At 45.9% G+C, this 22,334-nt stretch overlaps 1 protein-coding gene and 1 long non-coding RNA gene across 3 annotated transcripts in view; one reads left to right on the forward strand and one right to left on the reverse strand.

Moving 5' to 3' along the window:
* Nucleotides 1-5,252, forward strand: part of LOC144495428 (uncharacterized) — a 29,161-nt gene extending 23,909 nt beyond the window's left edge. The window contains exons 6-7 of the long non-coding RNA XR_013498282.1: nt 470-596; nt 1,565-5,252. This is a non-coding gene — a long non-coding RNA (uncharacterized LOC144495428). The remainder of the gene's footprint in view (nt 1-469; nt 597-1,564) is intronic.
* Nucleotides 1-22,334, reverse strand: part of rasgef1ba (RasGEF domain family, member 1Ba) — a 67,545-nt gene that overhangs the window by 22,767 nt on the left and 22,444 nt on the right. For both annotated transcript variants that reach the window (XM_078215450.1, XM_078215376.1), the window contains 4 exons: nt 18,129-18,251; nt 17,356-17,493; nt 7,649-7,861; nt 6,464-6,538 (listed from right to left, as the gene is read on the reverse strand). In XM_078215450.1, the coding sequence (XP_078071576.1) occupies nt 6,464-6,538; nt 7,649-7,861; nt 17,356-17,493; nt 18,129-18,251 (549 nt within the window). The remainder of the gene's footprint in view (nt 1-6,463; nt 6,539-7,648; nt 7,862-17,355; nt 17,494-18,128; nt 18,252-22,334) is intronic.

Genomic DNA, 22,334 nt, shown 5'->3' on the forward strand with positions numbered 1-22,334 from the left:
TGCAAATGAGGCGTCAAATATAGATTGTGCCATTAGCAGCAGGTCAGTTTCCTCCAAAATTCCTGTCATGTCCGTACAACCAAAAGTAATTGGATTTTGAATGGCAGCTCCAAACATTTTGTAAACTTAATGAACATTGCACACTACGAATCTCATCAACTAAGTCATTATCCCATTCTATCGAGTTTCAGCGCTTGATAAAAGGCAACAACATTATTTGCTATGTAAAGTTCAACATTGCAGTTCATGAGATATCATATTCCCTCTGTAAGAGAGGTAAAGAGCTTCAGTGTTTTGCTAGGTGCAGCATAAAAGCACTGTGATTATCAGAGTGATTGCCCAGGATTTAATACTTTGCATAAATTGCACATCTTGATTTCTTAGTTCTGAACTTTGTTTTAAACAGATTAATGCTATTTTTAACTGCACCACTGCTCTTTTAATTCATTCTCTTTCTCTTTAATCATAGCCAAAAATAGCAGCAGTGATCTGCCAGGGTTTGGCACAGCATTTAATGGGTGGAAGCTCCTGATGGTGGGACCGGAAGTGGGCAGCCAAGTCCGCTCATGTGCCCGGAAGCAATTGCAAAGTAAATTGTAAGTGCGGATGACGGGCACGCGCTCAATGTCCAATTATGTAACGGGGGCAGATGTTCACCTGTGCCGTCAGCTGACTCAATTTCAGGGCTGGGGGCGGAATTTTCCTGTCCCACCTACCATGGAAATCATAGTGGGTGGGACAGGACCATGCAAAGGCCCGTTGACCTCGGGTGGGATTTTTCAGAGTGATTTGGAGTGAGCGCGGCCGGAAAAACCCGCCCTGAAGTGGCTATAAAAGCCTGCCTCTTCAAGTGTCCAATCTCTGATGGCTGGGAAAATTGGTGCCAAATCTGAATGTCGATTCTCCACCTGCAGGACCACTTCGATTATTTTTCAATTTGCAGCTCCCACCCCCTTGACATTTTCCATCAATTATCCCCCATCACACACACAAGTTTTCACAGTAACTTCATTGCAGTGTTAATATAAGCCTACTTGTGACACTAATAAACTTAAAAACTTTCACTAATGAATAAACTTTAAACTAATAAATAAATTTTTAACTGACAGATAGATAAAGTGGTTAAGAAGGTATACAGTGTACTTCCCTGGAGCATAGGAGCAGGGAAATTATGCTAGAATTGTATAAATCACCACTATTTAGACTTCAGCTAGTGTCCTGTGTTGTTCCCTTCACCACATTAAAGGGTGTGATCACAATAGAGAGGACACAGAGTAGCTTAAGGAACCAGGAATGGTGAATTTTAGCTATGAGGATAGATTGAAAGGCTGGGGTTGCTTTCTTTGGAACAGAGGAGGCTCAGGGAAGTGTGATACACAGAAGTGGACGATAATACTCCAGCTGAGGTGAAACCAATGTTTTATCCATGGCTAAAGAGGCCAGATGGTGTGATAGTTAGTGCATGCTAAGGTAATTGTGTGGCCTGGATGTGACATGAGAATCCACAGGAACGAGGGGGTTAGGTATCTCTTTGACATGTCAAACTCTCCACTTTGTCATGCAGGATATGGAGACCTTCAATGCCAGGGAAAGAGCAAGTCCAGATGAGGAATGACTAAGCTGAAGGTTTTACCATCTGGTGAAGAGGAAGCCCTGGAGAGTGCGGGGGAGCAGAGCAGCTGGTTGGTTGCAGATGTGAGGCTGGAGTCAGCCAGCAAAGTGAACAAGTCCCCAGTGTAGTTTTGAGACATCGAAACATTAGAGAAATGTGCAAAATTGTGGTTTCCTGAAAGACTGAGCTGTTTGATGTCCTTATTCTTGTTCACCACTATAGGTCATTGCCATAGGTAAAGAAGGCCAAAGTCCATGGTGCAAAGCAACAACTCTACTTCTGATGAAGACCAAGAACACCCATCATCTGCCTCGCAGTATTCCTCCACCAGCTCAGTTATACTCATGAGGTTTTCCAAGGGTCCGTGTATAGAATCAGGGGCATGTACAGGTAAACAGCCCACAGGCAAGAGGCCTTCATTGAGATCCTGGTTGATGGTGGAATTCTGGTCTTAGCTACAAAAAAGTCGCTAGAGGTACAGAGACTGGCAGGGGAAAACTTGGCAGTGGTGTTAGAGACTATGCAGAACTTTGTATGTACGGTGTCCAAGCCTTGACTTTTGCCATGGCTCCAGCATGTGAGTGCTTGGCTTTCTCCAAGGAGAGGTGGGTGACTGCCATGGAGAGCCAGGTCTATCACATGATCCACTTGTGCAAGGACTAGCAAGCATCCTGTTGCTCTGGACAGGGGCTTAGTACAGCAGTGGCTAGGCAAGAAGGGAACAATGCACTTTGACCTTCCCTCAGGTGCCTCTTCTCCTCAGGGATACAGGGAGGTGCCACTGACATGCAGGCAGCTCCCGCAGCAGATGTCCTTTCAGAGCACTCCCAGGGTGACTGTTTGCTCCTCACCTCCTCTGCCGGTAACCTCAGAGGCTCCAGTAAGCGGAGCCAAAGTGGGTGTCCCTGCACCCATGCAGGAGACCGCCAATAGGTTGGGACCCTCAAACTGCCAGACCACTATAGTACGTCTACCAAGGTCATCACATGCAATGGGGAAATGCTCCCAACAGCCTTCCCCCTCATCAGCTACTGATTTCAGGTTACATCAATGTGTAGTGGGAGTAAGCAAGAAATGATGAGAGCACATGATGGTATGGATGTTGGAACACTGTCAACATATGCACAAGTGTATATATCATATTGTATGTTGGTCATTGATTATTGTGTATATTGTATATTTTTAGGATGTTCTCATTCAGAGGGCACACTGTACTGTCATGCTTCATGATTGGCATTATTGCTGAATGAAGGGTGCTGAGGGACATCTCACTTGTGTTGGCAACAATGGGGCAGTCAGTTAGAGATCTGTCTTTATTGAAAGTTAATGTGTGTTGTGTGATTTGTATTCTGAAGGCAATGCTGCATCACTGAACATGCAGTATCTGCTGGCTTTCCCATCAATGACATGCCAAGGAGAACGGCCAAGGTTATGTACGAGTGTGAGGAGTGATGTGCTGCTCGTGCACTCATGGCCCTGCTAATGTGAGCAAGGAGCAGAAAAATGCCTCAATAGCTTCAGTAACTTCTGAGCCTGTGTGAAGCTAGTATCCTCGAGAGCACTCATCTCTTTTTACCATGTGTGATAAAGATCCACTCACCTTGGCCATCTAGGGGATAGTGGATGTGGGCAGTGAGGTAGCTCTAGACAAAGGCTGGCAGAGGTGGGCACACAGTAGGCAAAGGTTTGCAGGTACCGATGGTAATGTAATTGGAAAATGGATTAAAGATGAAGTTGGCTCTGACAACCCTGGCACATCTCTACAAGGCTCTGCCATTTTGGAGGAGCCATGATATCTCTGTTCTCTTCCTCATATTCCTTTCTCTCATCATCATCCGAGGAGATTAACATTTCCTCCATGGCCTCACATGACAATTCCTGCCCCTTTGTACTACAACGTTGGGCACAGCAAACTGGGACAATCCTGGATACTCTGTGTTGTGTGTATTGCAATGCTACACCAGTCAAGGCAGTGGAAATACATTTTCAGACTGCTCTATAGTTCCCCTAGCCCATCTGTATTGTGACACTCATCTGTGGAGCTGTGGGGATGACGCACTGGTGTCATGAGCCACGTCCTCATTGGATAACCCCCATCACTCAGGATCCAACTCTCAAATAGGCTGTGTTAGCTGGGAGTTCCATAAAATGTATGAATCAAGAGAACAACCTGGGAAACAAGCAGGAGTCTGCTCAGTTGAAAGTTGAGGGAGTGAAACTCTTTCCTTGCGCAGCCAAGGCCATTCTCTGCTGAATCCTCTTCTCCACTGCCTGAGTTTGCAAATAAAACTGGATGTATCAGACCCATATTGCAAATCCCCCAAGTGAACTGTGTGAAGAAGGCAGGCAATGATCTGAGCACCTTTGCTTCATTCATAGAGCAGTTGTACATTACCAATGGGAATGCAAGAGCCATCCACACACAGAACTCGTCCCATTCCACAATGGCTTCCAGTTCATCTCCTGTAAACTCAAACTTTCTTAGCAGCCATACTGACGGACACACACAATGTGACCCTGCAGCTAGAGCCCAACCACCGCCACCTTCCCTCTTTCACCCTCATGCTTTTTCCTTTCATCCTTGGCCCTCCCAACATTAGCCTGTTCTTTTCCCCAAGTATCCAATATCCTTGACCAGAGTCAGTGATCCTTAACCTTCCATCTCTCATCCTTGACCCTCCCTCCTCACTCTTGACATTCCTGCCATCATCCTGGAGCCTTCCCCCTTACGCAGCTCAGTATCCCTCAACCTTCCATTGGAGACCAGTGATCAGTCCTCCCTTTAGCAGGACCTGCCCTGCTTCACACCTAATGTCCCTTCCCTGACTGTTTAAACTAGAACGTGTGGTAGAGCTGCCACCCTTGGACACAGAGGATCACAGCACTACAGTGATCGACCCCACCATATAGGCTGGAACCTGGCTCCTTCCAGACACCTCTTCCACCACTCCAACCTCCACACATGCCATTGCCATGCTGTTCTGCCATCTGAGGACCCGAGTGCCACCCCTCTCTTGCCAGCACAACTGTTGCCCTGTTTGAGGAGCTGACCACCAGCACCCTCTCCCCCCCCTTATCCTTGCCTTACCGAACCTTCCAGTTTCTCCTGCTCCCCTTCCATGTGCTGCTGATTTAGACAAAGCCAAAACCTCACCTCAAATCCAAGGATTGAACAACCTTGCCTGGCGCATGCCACTTTTAAACTGATGGGGAAAAGGAGGCACAAGTTTCCTGTGAGCCCCTGATTTAACCTTGATGGTTGGACATAATTTGACACTCATTGAATGCAAATACACGGTTCCTGCCACTGAGCAAGGCGATGCCCGCAACAATGCTGGCACACCGCCCACAGAATTTCTCAAACTCAACCCAATGTCAGGAAACCCGACGGCTCCCTCTGAATAAATTCCACTCCCTATGTTTCCCACTCCTTCAAACTCCGTTAAATATTGTCCAAAGTGTAGTATCCGCAGGCTGAGGGTTGCATAATCAGGAGTTTTATTCTGAAAACCAGTTTGAAATTAGTACAGCTGTTTACAATACTACAGCATGCTGTGATGTGTACTTTCCAAATTCAGATGCGCTTATTAAAATTCACCAATGAAAATGGTTAAGGAAATAAAGAGAGAACACGATCGACACACTTTTTCCCCTCCTGTTTTGTTTCCTCTCCTTCCTGAAGCCCTGGTTTGTGTTGCAGTGTGGTGCCGCGGGTGGATAGCTATCAGACAGACCATTGTGGCAGGCCAAGCTTCAGTTGTACACGTCTCAGATTCTTTATCCACACTACAGCCTGGCAGGATCTTTAACTCCACTCACTTGCACCTTCAGCAACGGTCACTGGACAATAAGCAGGAGTAAGAATCATGGCTGATTTCTTTTGTTCCATTACTAAAAGATACAGAGACAAAATGTATCTCTCATTGCCACTGCCCCGGTCGAGATAAAGAAACAGTTACTGAACCTTTCCTGGTGTCTTTGGCTAAATGTCACATTGGACTTTGCATTTGCCAAAAGTCCTTAAGTGGGAGGTTTTTTATCCATATACGTGTGACCTATCAGAATGATGAATATAAAGCAAAAAAAAATCATTTGACATATGAGATCTGTCCTGATGTAATGGGCGAGATTCTCCAGCCTCCCAGCTACGTGTTTCCCGCTGGCGAGAGGTGGCGAGTTGTTTCCTAGCGGAGGGATTCTCTGGTCCTGCCGCTGTCAATGGGAATTCCCATTGACGTCACCCCACATCAGCGGGGAACCCGCGGACGGGGAAGTGCTGTTGGCGGGACCGGAGAATCCCACTGGCATGAATGGCTGGAGAATTCCGGCCTACTTCTTTAGCAGGAAACATAGAAAATTTGCAGCGCAGATGGAGGCCATTCAGCCCATTGCGCCTCTGTCAGGAGCTATCTACCTTTTTCTGTTTTTTTGTCAAATATTTATTCAATTCCCTTTTTAAAATGTTCATAATCTTTCTGTCTCTACGTAGCCTGAAATGAAATCAAACTCTTATTTTCTCTTTATTATCCTTCCTGGTTTACAGTGGGGCAGGGATCTTACTCTACACTAAAAGGCTGTTTGTGGCTTTGTGGCAAAATGGGGCAGGCTCCGTATCCTGTCCTGGGAGGATTTTCTTTTGTCAACACCTCAGTTCAGAAATTAACAGAGATCAAAAGTTGCTTGATGAGGATATTCTGTTTGAAATGTTAATGGAAGTAGATCAAAAATGGCAGAAATGTTGAGATGAAAAAGAGATATTAAAAGCAGGTTGTAAGTACAACTGCCGAGAAGCCCTTGAGCTGAAGAGGATTGAGGACAGTGTTAGTTTGTAATCACGGAGAGAAACCGTACCTTGTTGTTATCTAAAGTGTCTTTGTGCGCAAAGGCTTGAACAAATTCCTCAGGTCCAATATGACTGAGTCGTTCCTGCAGAAATAAACTCAATATCAATGGCAAGCCAAACTTAATACATCAACATGTTCATATTTTATGCACCATGAACCTTTCCTAATTATTTTCAGATTCTTTTTCTTCAATTAGGGTCAAAAGATTGGGTGATGTCACCTGTGGGCTAATATAAAACTATACAAAAATTTAAGTTTGATCCGTAAACAATTTAAAAAAACATTTACCATTGTCTTCACAAGTGTAAGGCAAAAAGCAGTTCAATTCAATCTTTCCCCATGTAACTTTTATCAGCTGTCAATGTAACACATCTGAAGATTGCTCTTAATGTGGGCAAACAGGGCTGGGATTCTCCGCTCCCACTGCAGGGAGTGGAGGTATGCCTGAGCACCAAATTCCCCATTCTTGCTGGCAGCGTGGCGCACCACCTGGGCTGGAACAAAACAGACTGTGACAGGCCAAGGCCAGTGGCAGAGAGTTGCAGCCCATAGTGTCATATGGGTTTGCAGGAACTAAATCTAAGCCTAAGCAAGTCAGCTACCAACGATTATCATCCCAACCATTTCCCCACCTGAGGTAGAATGGGGGTGAGTGATGGGTTGTGAGCAGAACTGCTCCCCATCCGCTTGCTTGCCAGCTAACTGAGGTTATGTCTCCAGTATTTATGTAGCCCCTCCAAAATTGCTAACCCCACCCTATTTGAATTGTTAACCTCCTGTGCTAATTTACTGCTACATATTTTTGAGCCATCTTCACTGAACTAATTCAGTCCGTGGTGATACTTAATGCTGGTAAATAAACAGGAGGGTACTGAGCTCCAAATGGCAACATTTGAGTTTGCTATTTCAGGAATCATCAACACAATGGACAATTGTAACAACCATCATTTACACACTCTAACCATGCTGTGAAATGACTCTTATTCCCTTCTGGATCCACACACTTTTCCACAAAACCTCAGTGAACATAAACCTCTAAAGCTTCGGGAATAGAGGCTTAAGTGCTGAAAAAATGAGTCATAAAAACTATAGAAAATTTAAAAAGAACAAAACACAAAAGTTTTTTCTTCACTTTTAAACAGAACCCAGTGGTTCATCAAAATACATAATAAATAATGTAGGAAGCACTAACCAGTTCTACATGTGTAAGCTGCTGAGCTAAAGTGTACGGATCACTGCAGATGGTCACTATATCTCTCTGAATGGATTGTGGCTTGGTCTTTAGCACAGTCAGTCGGTCTGTGACGGATGCATTTAACTTTGAGAGAACTTCTTCATACTGGTTAAGGGTAGCAAGCTTCCGAATCAGATTCTGAGTTATCTGGTGCATAGTTTTCCGATGTAACTGCCACAGAAAAGAAAAGAACACGTAATCGTAAAAGTCGGTAGCCAGATAATTCTACAAGAAGCGAAATACTGTGGATGCCAATGTCTCACTGAGGCACGTAAACAAAATATTTCCTTCATTGTTCATAACTGGAAAAGATCATCTGGTTAACGTGCAGAACTCCTTGTGGATATTTGGAGATGCTTGCTGGAAATTGGACGGACTTGAGTTGAAGGGTGTTCTACCAGCCCCAATACCTTACCCTAACCTGAATAACCTATCAACAGCCATTATATATACGAAAATGGCTTCTTTATAATGGAAGGTTACCAGGAAACATGAAACTGAACCGCCTACCAGATGGGCTTAAAGGGGAGGAAATTGATCAAAGTATTTTTAAGGTCAAAAGAAGAACTGAGATCACTCATCAAAAACAGCTTGGAGAAGGTTCACTTGACTGATATCTGGGATGGGGAGTGGGTTAACTTATGAGAAAAGGTTGCGCAGGCTGTGACTGTATCCATTGGAATTGAATGAGAGTGATATGAGAATAGAATTCCTACAGTGCAGAAAGAGGCCATTCGGCCCATCGGGTCTGCACCAACAACAATCCTATCCAGTCCCTATCCCCTTAATCCCATGTATTTACCCTGCTAATCCCCCTGACACTAAGGGGCAATTTAGCATGGCCAATCCACCTAACCCGCACATCTTAGGGCTGTGGGAGGAAACCCATGCAGACACGTGGAGAATATGCAAACTCTGCACAGTTAACCGAGGCTGGAATTGAACCCTGGTCCCGGCACTGTGAGGCAGCAGTGCTAACTGTGCCACTGTGTCGTTCCGAAAGGACTTGACAGAGTGGGTGCTGAAAAGATGTGTCCTCTTGCCAGAGAGACTGGAACTATGGGGTACAGTTTAAAAATAAAGACTCTCCCATTTAAGATGGAGATGAGAAGAAATTGCTCTCAGAGGTTGTGAATCTTTGGAACTTTCTTTCTCAGAGATAGCAGGGTCAATAAATCTTTTTAAGGCAGTGGTAGATCGATTCTTGACCAACAGGGGAGTCAAAGGATATCGGGGGGAGGAAGTATTTGGAGTTGAGGCCACAATCAGAACAGCCATGATCTTGATGAATGGCGATGCAGGCCCAAGGGGCTAAATGGCACCCTGCTTCTAATTTGTGGCCGGAATTCTCCGACCTCACCTGCAGCTGGGATTCTCCAGTCCCGATGCTGTGAATGGAGATTTGGCTGAGTGGTAAAATTCTCCATTCTTACTGGCAGCAGTGGCGGGGCGTGAACAGCCGGATAATCCAGCCCAGCATGTTCATATGAATGGTGCTGCCACAGTTCCTTCTGTGCTGTCTTCACTCTGTGACAAACTTTATAAGGGGGGGTAACTCTGCAGTCAGACATAAATGTATTTCTAATAAGTGCCAAATTACAGATTTTGCCTCGAGCTTAAAAATATAACATAACTAAAATGTGCCTATTACACTGCATCCTAATCTAATCCACCATCCGCATAAAGTTAGAAAGAAATTTGCATACATTAAAAACAGGTTGTTAGATATTCGTTGGAACAATATAAATCTGCTCAACAGTAGGAATCTGAGGGAAGAATTCCACTGCTGTTCCTTTAGTGCATTGTAAATATGCTTGTGATTCTCTGATGCTTCTGGTGACATTTTTGAAACATCCAAAAAGAACACATTTGCATGAGAAATATCTCAAATGAATCTTCACAAACACTTTCGGGATGTCCCTAAACAGACTAACTTACGCCTGAGCAATTTTCCCAACAAGCAGCAATGCCATCAGGAAGAAATGCTTCGCATTGTTAAATCGATAACAAACTAATGTTTGTGTGGAGAAAAGACAGCAGTGTTATTTTTGGCATTTTTCCCCTCTCTTTCCCTTCATTACTTGTCTAATGTCCAGCCATCTGTTAGCTCTCACCACTGCAGCAACCGAGAACCACTAAAGCTCATCACAGCCAACGGTGAGCAGGTTGGAATGCTGACCTCTATCAGAGTTCAAATCTTTCCGACTGCAACTAATCTAAAATTATAATGCTGGTTTGCTCGAATAAATGGTGGCACTGGGCTTGTACTACAAATTAAATACCTGATATCACAGAATTATTGTGCGTGTGCTAAAGGCAATGGAAAATTCCACATGATTTCATGAGTTTTCTCATTCATGAAAGTCTTTCAAGCTACTGTATCGAATAGTCTTGATGTGGATACTTGTAGGCAATGGCTGGTACAAACAGTTTTATTAAATAATCCATGCACCATTTTACTTTTGCCTGAAGGCAGGCATAAGCTTTAAGTGTGTTGCTTTCATAATGACAGTATAATAAAATAACATGATTGTAAACAACTGGGGAGAAATACAAACCCCAGCGTAGACAGAAGCATGCTTCCATTTTTGTTTTTTTCTTCCCCATCATTACCACTTACTTGCAGCTGAAAAGAGGTCAACATAGATAATCCTGTTCTCACAAGATGTAGTGAGATAAAGCTCTCTGGGCAACAAGGGCCATTGCTATTGTCTGCAGGGTGCACATCAGACAGCTGATTAGAGTTGTTTTTGTTGACAAAGATCAGGATGCAATCAGTCAGTCATCAAGCAGCAACCCGTGTGAGAGAAATTATTTGGAGGGGAGTAATTTGGTTCACCACAAGGTAGCACCAAAACTGAATCAGACTTGAGAAGCGCTAATAAGATTAAATGTAGTATTTAATGGAGGCCATGGGGACTCGCACACGGGCTGGAGAGAGAGCGATGTCGCCTCTTTTCAGAAAGCCCGACCTAACTGGACAGCAGCAGGTCTTCCCCAGAATCAAGGAAATCGGGGGTTGGGAGCTCTGTGCACAGCAAGGAAGCGGCGACTGGTGCTGGTATGACAGCCACCTGAGGCCATTGATGGATCCCAGGCCACAGAGGAGTGATGATGAGAAAGTAGTCACAGGGTAAGGGGTCGTGGCGGAGAAGGGGGTTACAGCAAGGGCAGAGAATGAGACCCAGCCTGCCCCCTTCATGATGCTGGGTCTCTTGATCAGGTACTGTGCCTTTGTATGAGTCCACCCTCCCCAGGAGCAAAGCACACGTTTGCTTGTTGCGCTCCCCGCATGGTGAGCCCCCTGCCCGCCACTGCATTAATACAAGTGGCAGCCAAATGAGGCCCTTAAGTGGACATTAATTGCCCACTTAAGGGTCTCAATTCATAATGGGGCAGAAAGGCCTTCAAGTCACAGACCGTGGGTGGGGGGTCTGCAAGCGGGGCCACCCCCACGTGATGTCCCTGCTACCAAACTCACCAGGGGGGAGGGCATTAAACATTAAATTCTACCCTATGAGTCAAGAGATCAAAACTAATATTAAGCAACGTAGCTCCTAATGTTCAAATACCACCATTACGTAAATAGCATTTAATAAAGGCACAGATTCTATCATATGCCTTCAATAGAAATTGAGCAATTTAAATTAAAAGCTAATTGTATAGAAGAATTGGAGAGAACATTGTAATATGATTAAGCATTGCAGCACAGCAGCTCATTGTCATTGTTTCCCAAGTTTTGATCCCCATTCTGTTCAATTTCTGATCTAAGCTGTGCTGGGCGTAGGAACATGGGGCTGAATTTTACTCCCCTCTACCGGCCGGTTTGAAAGCACGGGGGGCATGCTGGATCCAACAAGTGGCTTGCTCATTGTCTATCCCTATCCCTGCCACAACACAGGAGGGAGTAGCATTTGGTGACCTGCCCACCAGTGGACCAAATGAGGTCTTTAGAGGGCAATTAATGCCACTTGGTTGTCTTATTGCTCTACTGTCAGCATTTAACCAGCAGTGTGAGAGGCCCAAGCCAAGCAGCCAGCAAACCACCCCCTCCCCCCCCCCCCCCCCCCCCCCACCACCACGGCTAAGCTCTAATCGTACTCTGGGTTGCTCCATTGGATTAAACAGATTGTGTGTCTGACCGATCGAATCCTTTATGACTTTGAACACCCACCGATCAACCTTCTAAACTGAAAGGAATAAAAGTTTATATGAGCTGTCCTCATAATTTAACCTTTTATCTTTTTGTACTGCACAGCATCCCTACTTAAGTAATGGCGCCGCATATAGAATTTTCCAATTCGTAGGGATAATTCCAGAATCTGGAGCGCTTTGTAAAATTATGAATAATACATTTGCAATCTCCTCAACTATTTTCTTTCAAACCCTGGGGCGGAATCCATTAGTTCATGGAGATGTGTCTATCGTACTCATATCCAGGTAATTTTTCCACTGAACTCATTTATTAGATTGCCTTCTACCAGAGATTTCTGTCCTCTTCCTCCACTGTGAAAACAGAGATAAAGGGGGCGCTCTCGGCTCCACGCTCGCTGCTCAAGATCCGGCAAAACCCAAAAGTCTCCGATTTTTCCTGCCCCTCACTGGCGACGTAATCAGGTTCATTCTCACAACAGGAGTGAACCTGATTGAAATACACTTCAATATATTATCATATTATTAAAGAACCCGCCATATTTTGTGCCCGAGGCATTTTTTGAAACCTCGCTAGGTTCACTCAGGCGTGAACCTGTCGTGGGGATCCCCCTTGGGAGTGTAAAGGTGAGTACAGCCCCCGGGGGAGATGGACAAAGTCAGGCAGTGCTCTGGCAATGTCCCCTGGCACTACCCCTTGGTACAGTCTGGCACTGCCAGGTTGCCATGGTGCCAACCCATGCCAGGGGGCAGTGCCTGGGATGGACCCTAGTGGGAACCTCATGGGGGAGGGGGGTAATCATTTACTTGTGGTCGTGCGGGGAGGAGGGGGGTTTGCGTGTGGGAGTTGGGATGCCGGCAATGGCTATTTGGGTGAGGGGCAACAGTTCGATGTTCAGGGGGGAAGGGAATGGGGCGCCAGCAGCGACTGTGTAGATAGGGGGGTTGGAGGAAGGGGTTTGCTGTTCAGGGTAAGGGGGGGGGGGGCGCACTGACTGCTGGGGAGGGATGATGGGGGGGGGGGGGGGGGGCGGAGTAGTGAATGCTGGCTCTGATCGCCAGGGGTGAATGCCAACTCTGATCATGGCGGCAGGGGGAAGCTCTTGAGATCTTTGATTTGATTTGCTTTATTATTGTCACATGTATTATCATATAGTGCAAAGTATTGTTTCTTGTGCACTATACAGACAAAGCATACCGTTCATAGAGAAGGAAAGGAGAGAGTGCAGAATGTAGTATTAACAGTCATAGCTAGGGTGCAGAGAAAGATCAACTTAATGCGAGGTAGGTCCACTCAAAAGTCTGATGGTAGCAGACAAGAAGTTGTTCTTGAGTCGGTTGGTACATGACCTCAGACTTTTGTATCTTTATCCTGACGAAAGGAAGTGGAAGTGAGTTTGTCCAGGGTACATGGGGCCCTTAATTATGCTGGCTGCTTTTCCGAGGCAGTGGGAAGCATAGACATAGTCAATGGATGGGAGGCTGGTTTGCAGGATGGACTGGGCTACATTCACGACCTTTTGGTGCGGGGTGTGGGGGGGTGGAGCGCAGAGTTACATTTTGGTCTGATCTCTGAAGAGAAACACCGTTTTTCTCACAGGAGCCAATACTTTGCTACCTTTTGGTAAGAGTAAGATTTTGCCTCAAGTGTTTATTGACAAGTCTATCATGTGCTTATTATCCATTATAATCTCAATTAGTCCATCTTTAATGCTCTGTACCACTCCCCAGGGGCTAAGTTGGATAGCTGTCGAAAACAGATGTAGGGTTTGTGATGTGCGGTTTATCTGTGCCTGCAGAGTGATACAATAAGCAGGTCATCAAGTAGAAGCCCACCAACTGAAGCTGCACTGCCACGGAGACCGAGAGGTAATTTAGTCCCTTGATGAGAACCTTAATTTACCATTTCTATCCCTTTATAAGCCTTGATAATTTACACATAGAACATTACGGCCAATTTCTATGGCTGACATCTTTCACAGATGAGCTTCACATTACTTTAAATGTGAATCTATTCACATGTGCCCTATTGCAATCAATTTGGAGTTTGGAATTAACCTGGACTAATAATTTAGAGACATGAATGCAAATCCCACCATGGCAGCTGGGGAAATTAAATTCAAATTAATTACATAAATCTGGAATAAAAAGTTATTATCAGCAATGGTGGTCATGAACCAGATTGTCATCAAATCCAACTGGTTCACTAATTTCCTCAGAGAAGGAAATATGCCATCTTTAACTTGTCTGCCCTATATGTGACTCCGGACTCTCAGTAATGCCCTTTGAAATGAGGCTGAATTTTACAGAGGGGGAGCAGGGGAGGAGAGCTCACCTTCTTAACCCTGCATTGTACAGTGGTCCTACCCCCAACCCTGCATCGTACTTCTGGTTCACTAATTCCTTTAGGGAAGGAAATCTGCTGTCCTTGCCTCATCGGGCCTACATGTGACTCCAGAGCCACAGCAATGTATTTGACTCTCAATTGTCCACTGAAATTGCCTAGCAAGCCATTCAGTTGTATCAATCAGGGGCAACTAGGGGTGGGCAATAAATGCTGACCAGCCAGCAATGCCAATGTCCCATAACAAAACACAACAGGAGTATTACAAAACAAAATATGATGCTAGCCCACATAAGGAGATAGGACAGATGACCAAACGTTTGGTCAAAGAAGTAGGTTTTAAGGAGTGTCTTAAGGGAGAAAGCAAGAAGAGAGGTGGAGAGGTTTAAGAAGGGAATTCCAGTGCTTCGGGCTTATCAGTTGAAGGCACATCCACCAATGGTGGAAAATTAAAATCAAGGATGCTCCGGAATTAGAGGAGCGCAAGTATCTCGGAGGGTTGTGTGGATGGAGGAGATTACAGAGGTGGGAAGGGGTCAAACCAAGGATGGATTTGGAAACAAGGGTGAGAGTTTTGAAATAGAGGCATTTTTTAAGTGGGACACTATGTGGGCCAGTAAGCAGGGGGTCACGGATGAAAGGCTTTTGGTGTAAGGATGAGTTTTCCATGATCTCAAGTTTATGCGGAGTAGAATGTGGAAGGCCAGATAGGAGCACATTTGAATAATCAAGTCTGGAGCTAACAAATGGGAGATTCAGCAGCAGAAAAGCTAAGGCAGGGGTGGAGGTGAGGGATGTAACAGAGGTAGAAATGGATGGTGTCAGTGATGGCAAAGATTGATGGTTGAAAGTTAATCTCAGGATCAAATGAGACAAGGCTGCGGTAAGTCTGGTTCAGTCTCAGACAGTTGCCGGGGCGACGGATGGTGAGAGGGCAGAGTCTGTGGTGGGCATCAAAGATACTGCTTCAGTCTTGCCAATACTTAACTGGAAAACATTTCTGCTAGTCCAGTACTGGATGTTATCAAAGCAGCTTGACAATTTAGAGACATGAGACGGGATTTTACGGCCTTGCTCGAGTGAGACCAGAAAATCCCGCACGAGGACAACGGATATTTCCATTGTCTGCCCCTCGCCCGCTCTGATTCCGTGGCGGGTGGGGTGATAGAATTGAGGTGATGGAGGGATCGGGAGAGATGGTAGAGAGGTAGAGTTGGGTATTGTCGGGATACACATGGAAACTGATGTGTTTTCAGGTAATGTCACTGAGGGGCAGCATGTAGATGAGAAATAGGTGGGACACCATTGGTAATAGTGGAACAGAGCAGGAAGGGTTGAAAGTCATATTCTAACTATCGTTAGATAGATAAGGATGGAATAAGATGAGTGCAGTCCCACCTCGTCGAACAGTGGAGGGTGTTGGAGGAGAGTGCTCTAGTCAACCACGCCAAAGGCTAGAGGCAAGATAAGAAGAACAAAAAGGAACAGATTACCTTTGTCAGCATCACATAGGATGTCATTTGTGACTTTGACAAGTGTCTTTTTGGTACTGTGGCAGGGGCAGATACATGATTGGAAGGTCCAAACATTAAGTTCTGGGAAAGATAAGCATGAATTTGGGAGCCCCATCCCCCTATAGATGAATTAGAAAAGGTAAGCTAGTGCAGTTCAATATTTTGAACACAGGCAATGTGGCATGTTAATGCTGTGATACAGTTAAGAAAAATATGGTTCCAAATCTAGGATTGCACTTCAGCCCATGGTCAGCACCTCTGGTATAAATCACCACCAATCCATAAGCATTGTTTTTTATTCTTCATCTTCCACTGCAAACCATGTGCCATTTCATGCTTCTCAAAAGCATTCCTGTGTTTCATTCAATGGCATTTCATTTCTGAGAGTTAAGAATTTTGAATCCAAAAATGAACTAGTTGTGGTTGGTCAGATGCTAATCTTTAGCATTTTTAGCCCATCCACAATTGCCCACTTATGGTTTAAGTGGAGGCAGGAACAAGAGACAGGCAGATAAACTACTTATGGGAGGCGAGGCAGGTTAGAATCATGGAATCCCGACAGTGCAGAAGGAGGCCATTCAGCCCATTGAGTCTGAACCAACCACAATCCCACCCAGGCCCTATTCCTGTAACCCCATGTATTTATCCTGCTAATCCCCTGACACTAGGATTAATTTAGCATGGCCGATCAACCTAACCCGCACATCTTTGGACTGTGGGAGGAAACCAGAGCACCCGGAGGAAATCCACACAGACATGGGTAGAACGTGCAAACTCCACATACACAGTGAACCCAGGCCCCTGGCGCTGTGAGGCAGCAGTGCTAACCACTGTGCCACCGTTCCACCAATTTAAAATATTTTAAAGAAGCTGGCAGCCTCTGATTTGACAGTGACTGGCCATGTTTCTCAGGCCTTAGGAAACAGGAGAGCTGAAGGGAGGCGAGGACAGCTTTAGGGAGATGATAAGTGCCTTTACAGCACTGCTTGTGGGCCAGCAGGAGCAGGAATATGTCCCCCTAACTCCCAAACCATGCAAAGTTCCCACCTTAGGGTTGGGGATCAGATGCCTGGACACCACCCCTGGATCCGAGCAAAAGCTGTTCCTGTACCCTGCGCTGGAGTCCTCCCTCCTTGGCAGAACAGGAAAGCCCAAGGAGATAAGTTGCATGCTTCAAACCATGCAAGTCCGCATCTAAAATTCCACTCCTCCCTCTAATTTTGTAATCTGTAGCTATAAATGTCAAGGCCAATATATATCTCCAAGCACACACCAAACTGATCAACATGTACTTAAATACTTAATTACTAATGTTATGCTTCAAAACAAGATGATGTAAACCTGAGTCTAGACTTTCTTCAGAAGTAAGAAATAAATAAATTAGTTTAGCTGGGTTTAATCATAAGGTGCCTGATGCTCCTTGCAAAATATGGTAATTATAGCAATGCATAACTGACATAATTAACGATAAACCACGTGGATATGAGCTATAAACCTGTCATCTGTTTGGATTCAATTCCCATTTCTTTCAGTTATTTGTTTTATTTGCTCAGGTTGGTGTTTCCTTTCACTTCTCACAGGAAGCACTATTAATTTGCCATTAACTATTCCTAATAATTCAAATATAAACGAGTTGCTGTTTCCAAATAACTAACCTCGTCCAAAGTGGTTATCTTGTGTGTCATGTCCTTTAAGTTTCTCATCATCCTCTCATCTCGAAAATCGTAGGGAAATGTCTCCGTCCATTCAGCCAACAGCTGCACTATTTTTGGCGCGAATTTTCTTATTTTGGCCTGCAATCAGTCACAAAATTGTATTTAATTACAACAGATTTATGAACATAGAAACTAGAAGCAGGAGTAGACCATTTGGCCCTTCCAGCCTGCTCCAACATTCACTATGATCATGGCTGATCAAATTCAATATCCTGATCCCCCTTTCCCCCCCCCCCCCCCGTCTCTTGATCCCTTTAGCCCCAAGAGCTTTATCTAATTTCGTCTTGAAATCACACAACATTTTGGCCTCAACTACATTCGGTGGTAGTGAATTCCACACATTCACCACCTTCTGGGTGAATAAATTTCTCCTTTTTCAGTTCTTAGAGGTTTACCCTTTATCCTCAAACTATCACCCTTAGTTCTGGACACCCCACCATTGGGAACATTCTTTCTGAATCTGTCTAACCCTGTTAGAATTTTATAAATGCAAGTTAGCATTTCATCTGTAGGACACTGGCATCGTCTAATTGTGAGACATTAAACATTCTTTCCTTCATTAAAAATTAACAGAAGAAAATCACTTACAGCACATAAATGGAAACCGTATTCCATTAATCATGAGAGGAAAGGCTCAGAAAAATGTTCTTCTATCAGTGTTTGCAAAATCATCAGTCTCCAGGCAAATAGAAAGTGTCCCTTGACAATCTCACCTTATCTAAAATGGCCTCATTCAGTCTCTGTTGCTCAATGCACATGAGGCAAACCTTGGCGAGGAGCTCGTATGGCCGGATGAAAAGACGAGAGCTGAGCAGGAAGGTAAATACATACGTTCTCTGCAAGAGAAAGACAAGAAAAGCTCACACTCAGAAATGAATTGTGTTTAACTACTCTCGGTCCGCAACAGATTTCATTTGGAGGCAATGGGGGCAGTTTAAACTGAGAAGAATGTGAAGGCTTTTGCTGGGTGGGTATGGAGTGTTAATGTCTCAGAAATCTGCTTCACCACCCAAACCAGCCTCCAACCTTCCTAATTCCAGCTGCACTGAGGCTGCAAGGTGATCAGGCAGCCAACCTGATTCAAGGAGGTAGTTTGCAACTTTAGATATAAAAATAATAAGGCTAATTTTGAATTTAACAGCAGTCGATTAGGTTTCCTGAACTGTGCAGATTACGAGCAGCACCCTCAAGGTGAAGACTTTGTGGATGCAGGGAATAATTGCCTTTCCCCTTGGATCCAGGTGCCTGCCTGAGGAGCCTCCGAAGAATGTACTCCCTTAAATGTCCCCCTGGGCTGGGTCACCAAGCCTCCCCACAGCAGGCCCAGATCACTCCTCCCACCAGGCCCTGATTTCCCGTCACCAGACCTTGATCCCCTCCATCACGTCCTGATCTTATCCCATTGCCGACCCAACACAAGATCTCAAATCCCTTAACCCTGGCCTCAAATCCATACCTCCACCACGCCCTCCATCCACAACCGGGCTGTGCTCTCATCCGCCAGCAGGCCGCAATCTCCTCAGCCCCATCCCCACTAGAGCTTGACTTCGAGCCCCACACACCCACCCAAAAGTCCCAATCTCCCCCCACTCACTATGAGCAGCAGCTCCCTCCATTCGTTCCTTCCGCCCTCCACCAATCGTGGCCCCCGCCTATCCCAGGTCGAAAACTGACCCCCGGGAACTTAGCTGCTGCTGCTGTCGTCAGGAATCAGCTCCCTGCCCAACTGAAGCCCCAGCTGTCAATCAGTTGGGCCTCGGGACGGGGAACCGATCACTGATGTCAAAGACAAGTGTTGGGATTAAACATCTCAGCGGCAGACGGAGCGGGAGGGGGCATGGAAATCCAGAATGCTCAGTTTCCCCCAGTGTTATAACCGGCCTTGTTCCTGCAGGTCAGTTCAGGGAAAACTACCCAATGATACACAAAGGTGGTCGCACTCAATATTCTTTCACAGAAATTATAAAACAAACTAACTATTAGTTAGTTTGGGTCGGCACGGTGGCACAGTGGTTAGCACTGCTGCCTCACAGCACCAGAGACCCAGGTTCGACTCCCGGCATGGGTCACTGTCTGTGCAGAGTCTGCACGTTCTCCCCGTGTCTGTGTGGATTTCATCTGGTTTCCTCCCACATTCCGAAAGACGTGCTGGTTAGGTGTATTGGCCATGCTAAATTCTCCCTCTGTGTACCCGAACAGGTGTCAGAGTTTGGCAACTACGGGATTTTCACAGTAACTTCATTGCAGTGTTAATGTAAGCCTACTGGTGAGACTAATAAACTTTATTAAGCCAAAGTCTTAAAAACATAAATCTTGGAGGAGTTAGAGCATACTGCTTATTTTCTCCTTCGTTAATCAATTCACCATTCTAAACTGAGAAAGTGGGGGTGCCATGCCCAGGGTTCCGACCTCCTTTTTAAATTTCTGTTTCTCTCTGTTGAGAAAGGTCTTGCATCAGGTTGTCACAATGGCAGTGCAGATTTCAGTAACTCTTTGCACGCAGAATCGCAGGTACAAACCTGCCACCTATTATTTATCAGTGCCACAGCCCATTGGGGTTTCAAAACATGCAAATTTCTCAGTCATCCCTGGAATACAGAAATCACTGACTAGGCCATCTTTTGTTGCCCAGCTGTAACTGCCTTGAGAAGGTGATCGTGACCCACCTTCCTGAATAGCTGTTGCCCATGTGGTGTAGGTACAGTCACGGTGCTGGTAGGAAGGGAGTTCCAGGATTGACCCAGTGACAGTGAAGCACTAGCAATATTGTTCTCAGTAAGGATGCTGTGTGTTTTGGAAGTTAGCCGAGTGGGCCGGGAGATGTTCACATCAGCCGATTCGCGGGTTCGCATGAGCATTCGCGCCCCGATTGCGTCTCCCGGCGCCAGATTTCCGGCGGCGTCTGCTTCGCACTGGAAATTGGTGGGGAGACACAAAGACCATTTACATGGTCATTGTAATATAATCTAAATACAATTAGCGGGCCCAGGACTGAATTCTCCAGGCCCACTTGCCTCTTCCCACCCCCCACCCCTCTCTCCCTACCCCTCGCCAGAATGTTTCACTCCAATGGGGATTACAGTAGCTCCCCACTTTTGGGGAGCTAGCAGCCCGACCCTGCTGGAGTGAAGAGGGGGCAATCGGGGCCTCCCCAGGCGGGAATGTCCCCAGGGCATTGGCACCTTGGCAGTGCCTGCCTGTGCCCCCTGGCACTGCCCAAGGGGGAAAGTGCCAATACCCAAGGGGCACGTTGGCACTGCCCATCAGGAATGGGGCAGTGCCAAGGGGGTGGGGCCTAGGGGGCAGGGCCTAATGGGGTGGGACCTAGGGTGCAATCGGTGGAGGTGGACTGTCCTGCTGCCACTCTACATAGGGATCGGTGGGGGAAGCAGAGAGGCCAGCGATCAGGGCCGTGGAGTGGCGGAGAGCCAGTATTGCGGGGGTTGCAGGGCTGGCCAGCAATTGAGCTGGCTGGTAATCAGGAGGCCAACAGTGCGGAGCCTCTATGCATGCGCTGATCTCGGCGCTGACAGAGCAGTAGCCCACTCAGCGCGCTGATTTCAGCCTCTCCAGTGGGAATAGGCTCCGCCCCCTGAAATTTAATGATATTCACACTGGTGGCCTCTGCAGTGCACAGAGTGGGAGATTCTTCTCTGAACTCCTACTGAAATAACCAGAGGGATTTACTCCAGTTTTCACGCAAGTTCGACACTTAGAACCTTTTTGAGAGAATTCCGCCCTTTGAGATTTTTGAGGATGTAACTACCAGAATAGATATGTAGGAGCCAGTGGGTGTGGTGTATTTGGACGTTAGAAGGCTTCCAATAAGGTCGAACTCAAAAGGTTAATAAATAAAATTAGAGCACATGTGATTGAGGGCAATATACTGGTATGCATTGAGAATTGTTTAATGGACAGGAAACAGAGTAGGAATAAGCAGGTCACTCTCAGCTTGGCAGGCTGTGACTAATGGGGCACCACAAGGAGAGTGTGTGTGTGTGAGAAAGGGTGAGTGTAGATGACTGAGTGACTGACTGCAAGTGACTGATTGTGAGTGACTGAGTGAGAGTGGCGGCGAGTGCAAGTGACTGAATGAGTGTGACTGGCCAGCAACCGGGAGGCCGGCAGTGCGGGGCCACTGTGCATGCGCCAATCTCAGCTTGACAGATCGGCACTTGCGCAGTGGCCCACTCAGCGCTATGCTGCCAGTCTCTCCAGCGGGAATAGGCCCTGCCCACTGATTTTTAGCGTGATTCGCCCTGAGGCACTCAGCAGTCCACAGAGTTTGGGAGATACATTTTGAAACTCCCACTGAAAAAACCAGCGTGATTTACTCCAGGTTTTACGCAAATTCAACACTTAGAATTTTTTTTGGGAGTCCAAAAAATCCTTATCGTTCCGACATTTTCTCATTGGCTCCTTGAGTGAAGATAATACAAAAATATGGCCCCTGAGAGAAAAGGTCGGACAAGCCTGGTATAGAGCCTCGGTTAGACCACACTTGGAGTACTGCACACAGATTTGGTCACCTTACCTAAGGAAGGATATACTTGCAATAATGGAAGTGCAACAAAGGTTCACCAGACTGATTCCTGAGATTACAGAATTGTCCTATGAGGAGAGTTTGAGCAAAGTGGGTCTCTAGAATTTAGATGAGTGACAGATGATCTTATTGAAACATACAAAATTCTTGCAGGGCTCACCGGGGTAAATACAGGAAAGATATTTCCCTTGGCTAGAGGGTTTAGAACCAGGGGACACAATCCCAAAGTACGAGGTAAGCCATTGAGGACTGAGATGAGGTGGAATTTCTTAACTCAGAGGATGGTAAATCTTTGGAAGGGGCTGCAGTGGCTCAGCCATTGAGTCCATTCAAAACTGCGATCAATAGGTTTCTAGATATTAAAGATATCAAGGAA

This window comes from Mustelus asterias, chromosome 1 (assembly GCF_964213995.1).
Source record: "Mustelus asterias chromosome 1, sMusAst1.hap1.1, whole genome shotgun sequence".
NCBI classification, from domain to species: Eukaryota; Metazoa; Chordata; class Chondrichthyes; order Carcharhiniformes; family Triakidae; genus Mustelus; species Mustelus asterias.